This window comes from Lontra canadensis, unplaced genomic scaffold (genome assembly GCF_010015895.1).
Source record: "Lontra canadensis isolate GAN:19392208 unplaced genomic scaffold, GSC_riverotter_1.0 scaffold40, whole genome shotgun sequence".
NCBI lineage: Eukaryota > Metazoa > Chordata > Mammalia > Carnivora > Mustelidae > Lontra > Lontra canadensis.
In genome coordinates, this window is record NW_022631034.1 from 2043954 (window position 1) to 2058094 (window position 14141).

General features: G+C 46.4%; 1 protein-coding gene and 1 long non-coding RNA gene across 2 annotated transcripts; one reads left to right on the plus strand and one right to left on the minus strand.

The window, feature by feature from the left end:
* Nucleotides 1–1310: 1310 nt before the first annotated feature.
* GNG12 (G protein subunit gamma 12) lies at nt 1311–7084 on the minus strand. The gene is made up of 2 exons (XM_032870073.1): nt 6966–7084; nt 1311–5247 (listed from the first exon to the last, which is right to left on the minus strand). Exons 1-2 carry the CDS (start codon nt 7056–7058, stop codon nt 5122–5124), a joined length of 219 nt encoding a protein of 72 aa, XP_032725964.1. The 5' UTR covers nt 7059–7084; the 3' UTR covers nt 1311–5121.
* Nucleotides 7085–7572: 488 nt separating this feature from the next.
* Nucleotides 7573–10710, plus strand: LOC116874998. Its single transcript, XR_004384112.1, has 3 exons — nt 7573–7582; nt 10018–10024; nt 10371–10710. It is a non-coding gene; the product is annotated as an uncharacterized LOC116874998 (long non-coding RNA).
* The last annotated feature ends 3431 nt before the right edge of the window (nt 10711–14141 follow it).

The window sequence follows — 14141 nt, forward strand, 5'->3', positions numbered from 1 at the left end:
AACTAAAGGCAATATCCATGCTAGGTTGTACAAAGATGGCTATAGCTGATGGTGTAAACCTAGGGACAAGGAGGGAAGGAGGGAGAAATCCTCCACAACTGTCTACCTAGCACTTAACACGGCTTAGAGTGACTATATACATGTATATAGCATGTTATAACTGACCGTCTTGCCAATGAGAAGCTAATCATCCCCCATATCTAGGAAAGTGAGAGGGTCACATGACACATATCTCCACACTAAGCTACTGCCAGCACCTATAGGTATGAGCTCCTTATTCATAACATTAAGGTAGCATAACATTTCATCTGCCATGTGACTTGCATAGTCTACCCTTTCCACTACACCCCTTCCCTCACCTCCACCCAATCCTAAACTCACCCCTACCCAATCCCGTCTACCACCCACCCCCCAATATAATTGTCTTCCATCATGAGTTATAGGAACTTCTGGAAATTTGGTTTGAGCCAGTGAAAGTACATGTCAGTTGCTGTCTGCTTTTCATGACCAAAGTATCTAAATTCTTTAGTCCTCTCCTAGAAAGGGCTGAATGACTGTCTTTTGCTCCTATCCTCTGTAGTGTATAAGTACTGATTCTCGAAGCCTGGGTCATCTCTGTAGCTACCAAGTCCATAGCCAGACCCTCAATGGCTGCCTTTTTTCCCTTTCTGGATAATGTTCTCCCTTCATTCCATGGGAATTCCAGCCCTAGAAGAAGGGACTAAGGAGGAGGCAGGGTACCTTTGGCAAACACTTGGGTGAATATGAGTCATTGTGAGTGTAATGGCCTTTTCATTTGTTATCTGTTTCCATGGTCACAGCTGGGTCTCAGGATGGGAAACAGCCCTCCACACACTGGGTATCATTACATCACTCCTCTTAGTAACCTCTACTGCCTTCCTGTTGCTTGCAGCATAAACAAGGTAGTATGGGAGGTACTCTGCATACTAGTTTTGAGCCCATTCTCCTTCTTTTTCTTCACTTTCTCCCAAGACTTCAATCCAGTGCTTACAATGTTTTCTTTTCTCAAGATCCAGTTCAAACATCACCTTCCTTGGGAGCTTTACAGACTTCACTGATGTGGAGCTGGTTCTCCTTCCTCTGAGATCTCACTGTACTGTATGTTCACCTTCTCACATGGTACTCTAATTACTAGTCTATGCATCTGCCATTCCCACCCACCTTGCTCTTGACGGTGAGCTTTGCACGGGCCGGTGTGAGTCTTACTCATCTGAGTGTTGGAGCCTGTGTTCAACGTCTGGCTCTCAGTAGGTTTTCAGACAATGTTAATGAAGGAAAAGGGAAGAGAATGGGTCTTCTATCAATTTATTGAGCAAAACACAGGTAGGATAATATAGTGAGGCACTGATCCAGTAAAGAGAACAATGATGTTTTAATGAAATTTCTTTTAAATCTGTGAAGTACATGTGAAGTAAATGTTTTTATTTTTTCCATAGGACAGATTTCCAAACAATGATCACAGTGCTTAGGTTAATAAGATGCTGGACAGATGAGGAGCCAAAGAATGCTATGAGATAACAAAATCCCTCCAACTATGTATCAAATGCAGATTACTGAAACATCAAATGAATGATGTTTAGAATGACATGACTAAAAACAAGACATTACAGTCATCAAGTCCATAAAACTAGAAAAAGCTGTATCACAAAAAGACCTTTCACAAGCTATTAAATGAGCATATATGATAGATGAACCAATTTTATATTTGAAGCAGCTTATAGCACCAACACATTGGCAGGACCTGTAGAGTGGGCCATTGGACCGAGGCATCAGAGGGGAGGTTGGGGCGAGTCTCTACCATCCTCTACTTAAGCCTCCTGTTTACAGATGGTGAAATGAGGGCCCAACGAGATGAAGTGCCTTGTCCGAAGTCTCAGGACATAGGGACACAGGATTGGCTGGAAAAGGAGCCAAGGCTACGATCCAGGCCACCCAACTTTAGGTAAGTGCTCTATTTTAATCTACACATATTTCTATGTGTTTCATGTGTTTTGTTCCTATTAACTGATCTACCATAAAAGAAAATACAATTCATAACACACTCCAGTATTTTATTTTATTGAGAAGGACTGACATCTACTATAGTTCATTTCCTGGGCCTCTATAGATCTTCAACTGATAGTTGGAATAATCAGACGACGCTTATCTTGTTTGTAAACTGGCTGAGAAGGCAGCATCCGAAGCCAAGTTTAGCATATCTTCTACTACCTAAACTGAGCTATGCCTCAAAATTACTAAGTCATTGGTAAATTTTTTTTTAATAGTTTAAAATACAAAAACAGTACAGAGAGAAAGCAAGTTGGGTCCTTCCTTTAAAAGATCATTATGGAACTCCGATTTTAATAAGGTAAGGAAATGTAAAACCCTGATTCTTTTTAGAAGAATAAGTAACTACAATCTAGACCTTGTGAATGACATCTTATAATGCGTTTCTATAAAATACTTTGGAATCATGAACTTTTGTCTAGCATATTTTGCCATGGTCCTGAGGCCTCAATGGATAGACTGATGCACTAATGAACATATAAGAATGAAAAAGGAGATCACTATTAACAGAAGCAGCATTAAAGACAAAAGTCAATAATGAACACATTTAAATAGCTTCATAGATATGAAGCCAAGAAGTTGCCAAGTATATAATGTGATTAAGTGTGTCTTTATAGTGGTAGTTGGAAAAACAACAACGCCAACAACAACACAACACATACTGGGTATTTGTCCATTATAAGCCAGCTACTGAAGAACAGTTTAATTGTGGTTCATAAGTTGAATAGAGCCTGATAAATAAAAGTGACTTCTGCATATCCTATACATAGATTTTCTTACACAGACATCTAGTTGAAAGTCAATCAACATTTAGCTACAATTTTCCCCCACTGGGTCCAGCACCCAAGGATAGGATTTCACTTCTCTTGAACATGCCCTACACCTAGTTAGGAAGTTACATGACATTCACACTCCTAGCCTTTATGATATCTGACCAGCAAAAATGAAATCTCCTGGGACCTCGAGTCTATTCCTTACCAATACAAGCACATCGACAAATAGAGAGCAAAACACGTTTTGTTTTCTGTTAGGTAAAAAGGACATAATTTAGTACTAAAGAATAAACTATGCTTGCTACTGAAAAGTTGCACATATGCCAAAAAGGTATAATAAAATTTCATAAAAATATTTAACAAACTGCCTCATAAATATTTAAAGAAAAATGTTAAAATCAGAATGAGAATAAGATTAGTGTTCTGAAACAATCAGTAGAAAAATATACTTGTTAAAAGGAAAGGCCTCGTTCAGTGAAGCATTAAATGTAATGTCTTTCTGGTGTACATTTCAAATTTCACCTTTAGCTCTCCTAAACAGGTGCCTCTAATTTACTTAGAAATGGGGCCTATTGCAAAACCAAGCAGTAGATGACAAGAGGTTAAGGCCAGTGGCATGATTTTCACATGATGTTGGAAAAGTGAGGGCAGTTCCCAATGCTGAACAGATAGGTGCCTGGGGAAATCCCGACTATATTTGAGCAGTTTAAAAACAGCCCTGCATGTGTTCCCCCACAATCAGCTTCATACTCCAAACCCAGACATTTGATTTTAAAAGGGGATTGTGTTGCAGGGCAGGATTGTACAGAACTAGGGAAAACCATTGTAGGTAATATCCTGGGGTTGGATCCTTTTTGAAAATAAGCTTTGAATCTGTCACTAGTAGGTATTTTAATGAACTAAAGATAATTGAGAAGCTCAAAGGCTTGTGTATGGTTTGAGCCCTTAAGTGAACATTTTTGTATAAAAAAGGGATTCTTTCTCCTTTGATAAAACTAAAATACTCTGTGGCCATAGGAGATTCCTCCGGGTGCCACTGGCAAGTCCAAGGATTTGAGGGCTCTGCTCATGTCCAGAGGAGTATCAAGAGTCTGATGAGCACCTGCTGGAACCCTGAAGCCCTGGTACTGTACCCCCGAATCCAAGCCTGCCCGGGGGCGTTTGTGGACAAGGTTGGAAACAACACAGCGGCCCAGCAGGTATTTGTAGTGTCTTATACCTTTGGCTTTTGTATGTTTCTTTCCCACCACGTTCCACCCACTTGGGGCTGGGGAGGTGATACCACACCTCTGGAAACAGCCATTCGAGCAGGAGAGGAAAGATAAAGGACCGGGCAGTGAGGAGGAATTCACCAGGGTTGGCTAAGGAAAGCAGCTGGCTTTCACACATTCCTGCTCCTCTTTGGGCGGGGCTCATGTGCACAGTCTCCCTCCGAGCACAAGGGTGGACATTTCTGAGGTCTCTAACCCTAACCCAGAGAACACAAGCCCCAGGGCCACAGCTGCCCAGAGGCCTCCCGGCACCAGCCCCGCCCTTCTAGATGTGGGATCACTGAAGCCCAAAAGGCTCCCTTATATCTCCTGAGAGGGTTTTTAGTTCAGTTTTTAATTGGTACTGTTGATTATAGCTTAAGAGGTCAGCACGATTTCTTCGCTACTCAATTATAGTGGCTACAATCTTTAGGATGGCCTTCACTGTCTGTACAGTAACTGCATGAAAAAAATCTTACCCACTTACACACAGCTCAAGGCAAAGGTATGACTTCTAAAGGTGAGGAACTGCGGGCATGGAGAAAGATTTTACTAAGGAAATAAGCATTGATATGTGTATATACAAAGACATATATACACAACACACTCCTCACGCAGGTACACTGTACAGTTGGCACAACCCTATTAACGTACTAGGATGTAAAGGTTTTAGAACTGAAGTCATTCTTGGCATTTTAATATACACAGCTACTTAGGTAACTGAGGTCTGGCTATAACTGGCTTTTTCGCATATTTAAAAGGATATAATCGTCTTTTTTTCAATGGCCCAAACCAATATGACACCATCGTTATCAAATGGGAAAGAGGATTGTTATTCTGGATGAAATCAGTAAAAGGTGTTTTAGAGAAAGGGCAACTTGGAAAATAAAGACGTCAGAGTCGATTATTCCAAGTTAGAGTATTTTAGTTATTAGCAGTGGTTACCAAATAAGCTGAAAGTAAATTTCTTCCAAGGAGCTGCTCAAAATTTGCTTTGTTGAGAAGAGGCGAGGAGCCATTTCAGCGTTCCTCTATAAGATGATGCAAGTTTTTTTATCCTTGAAAGGGTTTTCTGAGGTCGGTATCCCTATCAGCAAAGGGTCGCTCCTGGCGTGCTCCTCACAGTAGGACATGAGGTCCGCTGACGCCTTTGAAACCTGCCAGAGGGAAAAAACCAAAGCAAGGAAACAAAATTTATTTACAAACATTGTGAGTATAACTGAACAGCGACGCACTGGGCAGAGGACTGTTGGAGTGATATTCTGAGAGCCGGCTTCTCCCGAGATTACTTGTGAGTGAGGAAAGGAAAAAGACGGACCAGTCTGGCAGCGCTGGCCTTTTTTCGCCAAGTGGTCAGACTCAAAGATCAGACAGAATGACCTCCTGTGTCTCCTGGTGTGAGCACAGATGACCTACCCCAACTGGCAACTTGGAAAATAAAGTATGCCAGTATTTAACAGGAATCGAATCCTCAGCAACCCGGGGTAATTTCTGCAAAATGAGTGGCCTGGATTCTTCAAAAGCGGACTGTGTGGCAGATTATTATTAGATGATCCTGAATGTTACCATTGTACTGTGGCTATGCTGAAGAATGCCCTTGGGTCCAGGAGATAGACGGTGGGGGGTTTAAGGGTGAAGAGTCATGAAGTTGCACAGAATGTTCAAGAGGCTTAAAGGATAGGAGTTGTGTGGGTGTGTGTGTGTAGACAGAAAGAGAAAGCAAATGAGCCAAAATGTTAATAATTAGTGAATCTTGGCAAACACTATAGGGGTGTTTGTTGTTATAACTCTTCTATAGGTTAGAAATTTCTCAAAGAGCCGGAGGGGGAAGTATATGGGAATCAAGGCAAGGGTGTATCTTAGTTTGCATTTGAAACAAAACTGGATTGCAGCAAGGTTTAGGAACGGAATTATGGGCCTGGAGCCAATACTCTTGAAAGATAGTCAAGTTCTAAAGAGCTTCAAGAGTTAAAGACCCAGCCTGGGAAAATAAAAAAAGGGACAAAACCAGAAGGGGACGATTCAGTGCCTTCCTCTGGCGGGAGTTAAAAATGCCCTGCCCTGTTCAGAGGCCGGGGTGGGATATCCCGCGGGATCATGAGATCCGTGTCTTTAATGCAAGGAGCACAGGGCAGCTGAGGCCTGTCCAATACAGCCCAGGCAGCCTGCTGTTTTGAGGACAGGTGACTATCTCCAGGCCCAGAGGAATGTGTCAGGTGACTGCTTCAGTTTCTAGGAAACAGCATTACTCACAACATTCCAGGGCACACACTGCCTCGTCCTCTCTTGGGATTTGGGGTGGGGGAAGACTTTGAAGTCAGGTGACCATATAAATGCCTTCCCGTTTCTTCCAGATCTCAACTAAGGCTGGCATTATTCATGCTGGCTGTAGAATGTGTCTGTAAAATAGTCCACATACATTTAAAAAGCAGCATACTCTTAAAAAAAGGAGACCACGTGTGTTGACTAGCTGTGCAAGGCTGGCTCACCTGCACTGATAACTCTAGAACGCTTCGTAAATTCCAGAGGGATCACAAGGGTGCGTTCCTTAAGTCCATCTGGACCCCCTGGCCCAAGGCAGAACACCTAGATTGTGGGACTTGACGGGGCTGGGTCAGGGAAGGAGGGACCTCAGGGGATCCTGTCCTGGGTTTTAGGTTTTTCTGTCCAAACAGAAAGGCTAACTGAGACGCTTGGGCTGCCCTGTGCTGAAACTAAAGCCCATGCCAAGCAGCAATGAGAGTTAAGACTCTGAGGCTCTTTGCTTGCTCTGGGAAATTCCTGCCCCCCAGCTGCATTAAATGGCATTGTCTTCTCTGAAAAGTGGCCTCGCCTTCGGAGAGCAGAGGGGCCCGATCCCACCCAGGCTTCTGACCTTTATTCTCTCGATGGAGGCTTCCATTCTCAACTGTTGCACTGTCCTCCTGGCCTGGGCGATGTTGTTGGTGCTTGCTGTTTTGCTGGACATCTTCAACTATTGTTTCTACCCGAAACCTGAAAAGAATGTCAATTGTTGAAGCAGTCCTAAAGCTTTTGCTCCTTAGGGGAAAAGGATGCACCTTCCCACTCCTCACAGGTGCTGGTAGGTAGTTACTAAGATGCCCTCCCACCGGAGCTCCTACATAGATCTTTCGTTTGCAGTACTAGTTGCCTAATCCGTGCACCCTGACACACAGCACAATGGAGGCTTTTCTAGCATTTTCTAAGAGGGAACAAACACTGACGGTAGTAGGGGGGCCTCCAGCAACGGTGAGCGAATGCAAGCACAGGCCACATTACGCACACAGTTTAATATTACTGCTATGTGCTTTAGTGGAAGGTTCGATTTTATTTCCTTTTGGCTCTCTTACCCAACTATTACACTGATTCAAGTCCTGGCAACCGAAAACAGTGAAGGAGAGTGCCTCTGGAGAACTTTGTACAAAGGGTGCATTTTTAGGTGCTATCGAGGTTTGCAATCGTTTGAGGAATGTTAGTTAGGCAGATAAGGAAGTCTTTATTCAAGGAAAAGTGGGAACCTTTCAGCTGAAGGATTCTTACTGACAGACCCACTGCAAGTGTCCAAGGGGATACATGGAGTGGCCTCAAGCCTGGAATACCGAACAGAACTCTCTCTCCTCCTTTGCCTCTGTCTGGCCTCCTCCTGGGGGCCGGGCCACTTGCTAATCCGATACCCCAACTCCAGGGTTGTGGGTTGGCTCTCCTCTCTGGCCTGACCCTTGGATCCGCACTGCCTTTTTCCTTGGTCAGCCCAGCCACCTGGTAAAAACGTAAAGGAAACCTCCTGGACCTTGAGCTTCCACCCATCTGCTTGTCCAAGGGCATATTCCTAAAGGAAGGAAGGCTCAGGGGAGAGCACTGCCGGTTGCCTCTGCCATATATGGCTAAGTTCTGTCCTGGCAAGGCGGCGACCAGGGGAAAATGCAGACCTGGCAGGCCTGGCACCAGTGCGGCCGTCTGATGACTCACAGGAGCAGGTGGACAGTAGGTATGCCTCCTTGTAGGCTGCAAGGGCTCAGCAAAGTCTCAGGGCACCCTGGCGCCGGCAGCAAACCCAGGCTGACTCAAGTGTCTGTAGAGGCTGCAGCGGTGCAGAGCCTATCTGCCGTAAAGGCTTAGGACCAGATAAGGTTGCAAAACAGATGGCAAGCCCCAGGCTCCACGGTGTCCATGCTGTGGTCTACCACAGGTATTCCACCTGAGTTCTACCCCACGACAAGTGCTCCCCGGGGCTCAGCGCCAAGACCCAGGTAGGGCCTTGGTCAGAAGCAGCTTTGGGTCAAATGCACAAATAAAACCGTGCTTTTAGCTGCGTTCACAATTCTGATATCCAGCCTCATCGGCATGCTGCACATTCCTGGGTTTGGATCCTGCCTCTGCTGCTTACTGGCTGGGGAAGCTGGGCTGGTTACTCGACATCTATGAGCCCAGGTTTTCTTCTATATAATTGAAGGGGAGGAGTGTGTCTGAGGAGTTAATTCACTGATGCACATGTAGTATTTAGCCAAAGACCAGCGCGCTCCAAAAACAGCAGCTGCTCTTTTATTTATCCTTGGAGGTCACTTGTGGACCTGTCTCCCTCCCCCCACCTCCCCACCAGGGTCACTGAGTCCCTGGGATCCTCATGACCGAGCCTGGGGAGGGGGAAAGGGCTAGGGCATCATCCCCTTTCAAGTGCATCCCCAGGCAACTCTGCTGCAGCCCTGCCACGCAGAATGGAAGGGCTAGTGACAGCCACTGAAGCATCGCGTAGAAGAAGGAAGCCCAGCACAGCGGGGAAAGTGGGAGGAGGAATCTTAGGGCAGGGTAAGATGATCCCGCTTTATCTGAGGCCTTGGCGACCTCTTTTCCATACACTCGCTGCTGAGCTGCCTCTTCCTCAGATTCCTGTCAGCCCACCCCACCCAAAGGAGAGACCTAGGGCCAGCTCCCACCCCGCAGCCTGGCCCAGAGTGCTGCTGTGCTCCCAGGCAAGCACTTTGGAACAGAGCCTTTGGAATGGGACGGAGGCGGGCAGCAGGCTCCCTGCAAACGCAGCAAAGTGCACGCTCCTTCCACAGTCGTTCCCTGCAGCACGCTGAGCTGGGCTCCCATGCCAGCTGGCCAGGGTTCTAAGGACTGGCCCCCAGCCTCCAGAACGCGAACATGATACCCTTCTGAAGGGCCTGCCTAAGGACTCTCTGAATGTCCCTTTGGGGGAGAGTAACGCCAAGGATTCTCTTCTCCTTAGCTTCCAAGGCACGAAGGTTCCAAGTCCTGAGCAAGTTTTCCTGCAACTGCTCCATCGTTCACACGCATCAAGACTAGTCCTAACCAGCAGAGAGCTCACTGGCAGGCTCAGTATGTACGATCCTGGGGTGGGGCCCTCTAACATCGGTGAGAAACCACAACCAGGACCTGAAGGACTTTCTTTCTGACTGTATTACCATCTGGACGAACAAGAGTGAGCAACTGACTGCACGCTCACAGGTTTCCCCCATGCTGATAGCTGCCCTCCGACCTGCTCCCTCCTCGCCTGCCTTCTCCCCTGCTTCCTTCCCGGGGAACTTCTCTTCTGCTTCAGGGAGCTTCCTCGTGTCCCACCAGCTTCTTTCAAATACAAGTTCTCTTCTCAAAGTCCACTTCCCTCTCCTGGCCTATGTATAAACCCACCCAGAAAATTAGTTAAGGTTTAGGACAGGGGTGATTTTCACAGCTTTCCAGATGATTAAACACAAACAATTTCCTCCTAAATAGGAATAGCTTTGGCCGGTCAATTAAATGGGGCATGTGTGGTCATTCCTAGAAAAAGCTGTGTACTGGGCCACTGGAAAACAACATAATCTCTTATTACAACATTCTTCTTATAGAGAAGAATTCTGTTTCAACTTAAGCAGCCTCCAGGAGGGCCGCGCTGTTTGGCTGTTGAACGGCGGTGTCTACGGGAGCCTGAAGGTCTAGCCCAGGATTTCCTCCCGAGCTGCAGCTGCTTTGCATTTCCTCACAGGCCTGCCGGGGCAGACCAGCCCAGAGAGCCTCTCCCACCCTGTCTGTGCCTTTGGAGGGTTTCTTTGCTTTTCCCTCAATGGCAAGGATGTCTAGCTGGCTGCTTGTGCCACCAGATGGATGAAAAGCTTGCTTTATTCTTACTTTAAGAATCGCTTCCAAGGAAAACAACATCTGATACTTCTGTTGAACCTCAGAGTGAACACGTTGCTTTCAGATGCAGGGCTCTGTGAAGCCTCCCTGTAAGCCTGAAAGCCGGGGTGTCTGTTTCATCCTCGTTTTAGAGATGAGGCAGTTCGAAAAGCTTGCTCCAAGTGCACCCAGCATCTAAGCCTTGAACCGGCTTGTAAGCCTTTCACCCCAGAAGCCACATTCCCCACCGCACCAAGAAAAGGATGCAATTCCAGTTAATCTGACCCACAAACACTCAGGGCAACGGTGACCTTGACCCTGATGACCTGGAGTCCTGGGATTGCTGACTGCTCTGCGGCTGTGCACCACCCTTCTGGGCCAGAAAGCATCTGTTTGTTTAGTGCCCTGAAAAACAGACCTCCCCTCTCCTTCCTGCAAGCTAAGCAAGAATGTTCTCCCTCTCACGAGCAGCAAGGACTGAGGTCAGCATCTGGAGATCCTGAGCCACCGGTGCTGGATCCCCCCCTCCCCCGCCCTAGAAATGGGGAGGCCTGCGCAGACCCCCACTTTGATAAAAACGCGGCTATATAGGGCTTCTGTGACCTTGTTCCCATTTTTACACGTGGCTAGCAAATTTGAATAAACATATGTGCTATTTACTTATTCAAATACTTGGCGTTGGTTTTAATGCTGTTGTTCATCTGAATTCTTAGGTTCCTAGAAATTCCTAGGAACACAGCTTCCCATTAGGGAAATAAGAGTGCCTTAATCTTTGTCTAGAGGGGCCTGGAGCAGGGAGAGGGTGGGGATGGAAAGTGTGTCAGGGAGCTCACTTGGGGAAGCAGCAGCTGAATCACAGGTCTGCTGGGCTGGCCAATAACTGAATCACTGGAGCGAAGCCAATGTTCTGAGTAAACACACCCCTTCTGTGTATAATAAAAGAGCAGGTTAAAAAAAAAAAGAAGACCAGGTTTCCACTTCCCCTCTGATCTTGCCTTCTACTCTCTATGTCTTAATGTCTTACCCTGGCTCTTTGTCCCCCTCATCCATTAAAGGGGTGTGGGCAGCAATGCCAGTCTCACAGGGTTGCTGGGAGAACAAATAAGCATCTCCCCATACTGTACCCTACACACAGCTATTTAAATAAATGCTGGGTCCCTGGGTTCACCGACAAGACAAAAAAATCATGCATTCAGTGAGAAATGAGAAAAATGCACCCAGCAAAGGAGCAAAAGAAGAATTTCAAGGTAGTGTGATAGAGTAGCAATATCTTTCTAATACGGTCCGAGAGGGAGTGCAGCTAGACTTTTAAGAACACTTACTTTAGGGGTGCCTGGGTGGCTCAGTCGGTTAAGCGTGTGCCTTCCACTCAGGTCATGATTCCAGGGCTCTTGGATCGAGCCCCCTATCAGGCTCCTCGCTAAGTGGGGAGCCTGCTTCTCCCTCTCCCTCTGCCTGCCTGCCACTTTCTCTGCTTGTGCTCTGTCTCGCGCTATCGCTGTGTGTCAAACAAAATCTTAAAAAAAAAAAAAAAAAGAACACTTACTTTAATAAATCTCATGAACATTTATTTTAAATCAGAGCCTGCGGGCTGAATGCAGGTGGGTGTGTTTGGCTGGGCCCCACAGAGGGTTAACTCAAGTAAGTGTGTGGGTGTGTGTTTTAACTTTAAATTGATTGTCAATGTTTGAAAAACTGAGATATTTCACTTCAAGACAAAGATTTCAGGAAAAGTCAAAATCTTACAAAACCAGGCTGGGTCTGAGTAGTGGCTGCTGCTTTCACATTTGCTGGGACACCTGCCAGTCCCTCTGTTTGAACTTGTGACATGGCCTTTGTACCATGCCTTTGGACATTGAGTTCTGGTGACATACTCAAGGATTAGGTTAGGGGACTTAAGCTCACTCCTGCCCTTGCCACTGCCTGGTAACCCATGTAAGCCTCAATTTTCTCATGGGAAAAATGGGGATAATAATACTTTTCTATTTCAAAGGGCTGTTAAGAGCATCAGATAAAATAAGCACGTGAATGTAATAAACACGAAGCAGACTCTCGCTGAGAGGTAAGTACCTACACCCTCCACTCCCATCCCTGCTGAAGTGCTCTCAGCACCCCTCTGTCCCTGATCCGGCACTGAGCAGCTCCCTACCCTCCTCCTGCTGTGTCCTGAACTGTGGCAAAGGACAGAAAACACGACCTCTCCTGGTGTTATCAGCGGAAGCACGCCCCAGCCCCCAACAGACATGCTGACGTCCTAACCCCCAATAATTCAGAATGAACCGAATTTGGAGAGAGGGTCTTTAAAGATACAATTAAGTGAAGATGAACCCAGTCCGGGGAGGCCCCTATCCAATATGATCGGGATCCTCACTGAAGAGGGAATTTAGACGCAGATGGGTAGAGAGGGAAGAGCATGCTAAGACAGAGGGAGAAGATGGCCCCACCGCAAGCCACAGAGAGAGAGGCCACGGAAGAAACCCACACTGGTGGCACCTGAAAATAAATGTCTGCATTTAAGCCACTCTGTCTGTGGTGCTCTGTGACAGCAGCCTGAGCCAACAGAGACACTAAGGTTCTCTTGCATCTGGATGACGTGGGCTCTGCCGATGGGGTACATTCATCAGAGATCTGGAAAGTGGAAGTGAGAAGGCCAGTTCTTGCGGCTTGGCTTTCTTTCCTGCTGGCAAGCAGGGTAGTGGGCAGGTTGCATCTGGTGGGGATGGGCACACCGCAGCGTGCAGTCACGAGCAAGCTGGTGCTAAGAAGCCCTATGGCTGCAGCAGCCTCCCGGGTCTCCACTTCCTGCTGGGTCCCGGGGGCCAGTTCTGCACGCTGAGATCTGGAAGTTGGTCCTGGTCTGAAGCTGAGAACCAGTTCCTCCAGCCCTTCCACTCATTATGCAAGCAAGCACCTCATCCCCGGTGTGAGAGCCCATTCTGCCAGCATTGCCAAGAATGCTTTCTGTTGTTGTAACTGAACCCTGACTGATACACAATTGTTAATCTGTTGTTTTGTAATCTGCAAATAACTTAGAGATTAGCTATGATTTCTATTATAAGGTTATTATTTCTGAACACACCAAACCCTAAGACGTGAAAACAGAGAGATGCAAGACATGAAATTCTTTTTCTCCTTCTCTCCAACCAGAGCTTGCACCATGTAAGATCAAGGGTGGTGTACCTGGGACCAGTCACACGTCCTGCCCTGATCCTGCCCTGTGCTGAGAGCGAAGGGCAGAAAAGAACAAGTTCCTGGCCTGCAGAGGGGAAAAATGAGAGGCAGAGATGAGGAAGGGCTGCATGGAGCTGTGGACAATGTAGTTTGGGCTGGGGAAGACACAGTGACTAGAGCTCTTCTAAGAGTTTATATAGGCTCAGAATCAGCAAAATGAAGAATAAGGACAGCACTCTCTCAAGACCTCAACAGAATTCATCCTCTAAAAGTAGCAAGCTTTTCTACTTGCAGACCCTTGCAAAGTCCTTATCTGGTAGCTTTGAGGAGTTCATTTTACCTGCCATCCCGGCATATGTCCCTGAATCATAATGACGATGGTGGACAAGGATACTGTTGCTTTAATGATGATTTTTGAAAACTACCACCATTTACTGAGTATGTGCCTGGTAAGTGAAGGCTATGAATCATTTCATTTAATCCTCTTAGAGAGGAGTTCTTTTAGCATTTCTGTTTTACAGATGAAACACAGAGAGGTCAAAGTGACTATATTATTTATGCAGCAGAGGTGGGACTTGAGTCACCTGACTCCCAAGGTCATCCTCTTAATCACCACCTATCATGCTTGTCTCAGAACACCAAGAACACAAGGGAGGAATGGGGAGGAAGTAGGGGAACCGTCAGGAGCACTGAGCAAAAGAAGGCATGACCTCCATTTAAAATGAGCCTGTTGCTCATTTAAATAGGTCATCTCCAGAGCAAT

What these genes read in the sequence shown, in the direction of transcription:
- GNG12 (XM_032870073.1), bottom strand. Translation starts at nt 7,058, where the DNA reads ATGTCCAGCAAAACAGCAAGCACCAACAACATCGCCCAGGCCAGGAGG. An exon ending in CCTCCATCGAGAGAATAAAG is followed by an intron (nt 5,248 to 6,965) that starts GTCAGAAGCCTG and finishes TCCCTCTGGCAG; the next exon opens with GTTTCAAAGGCGTCAGCGGA.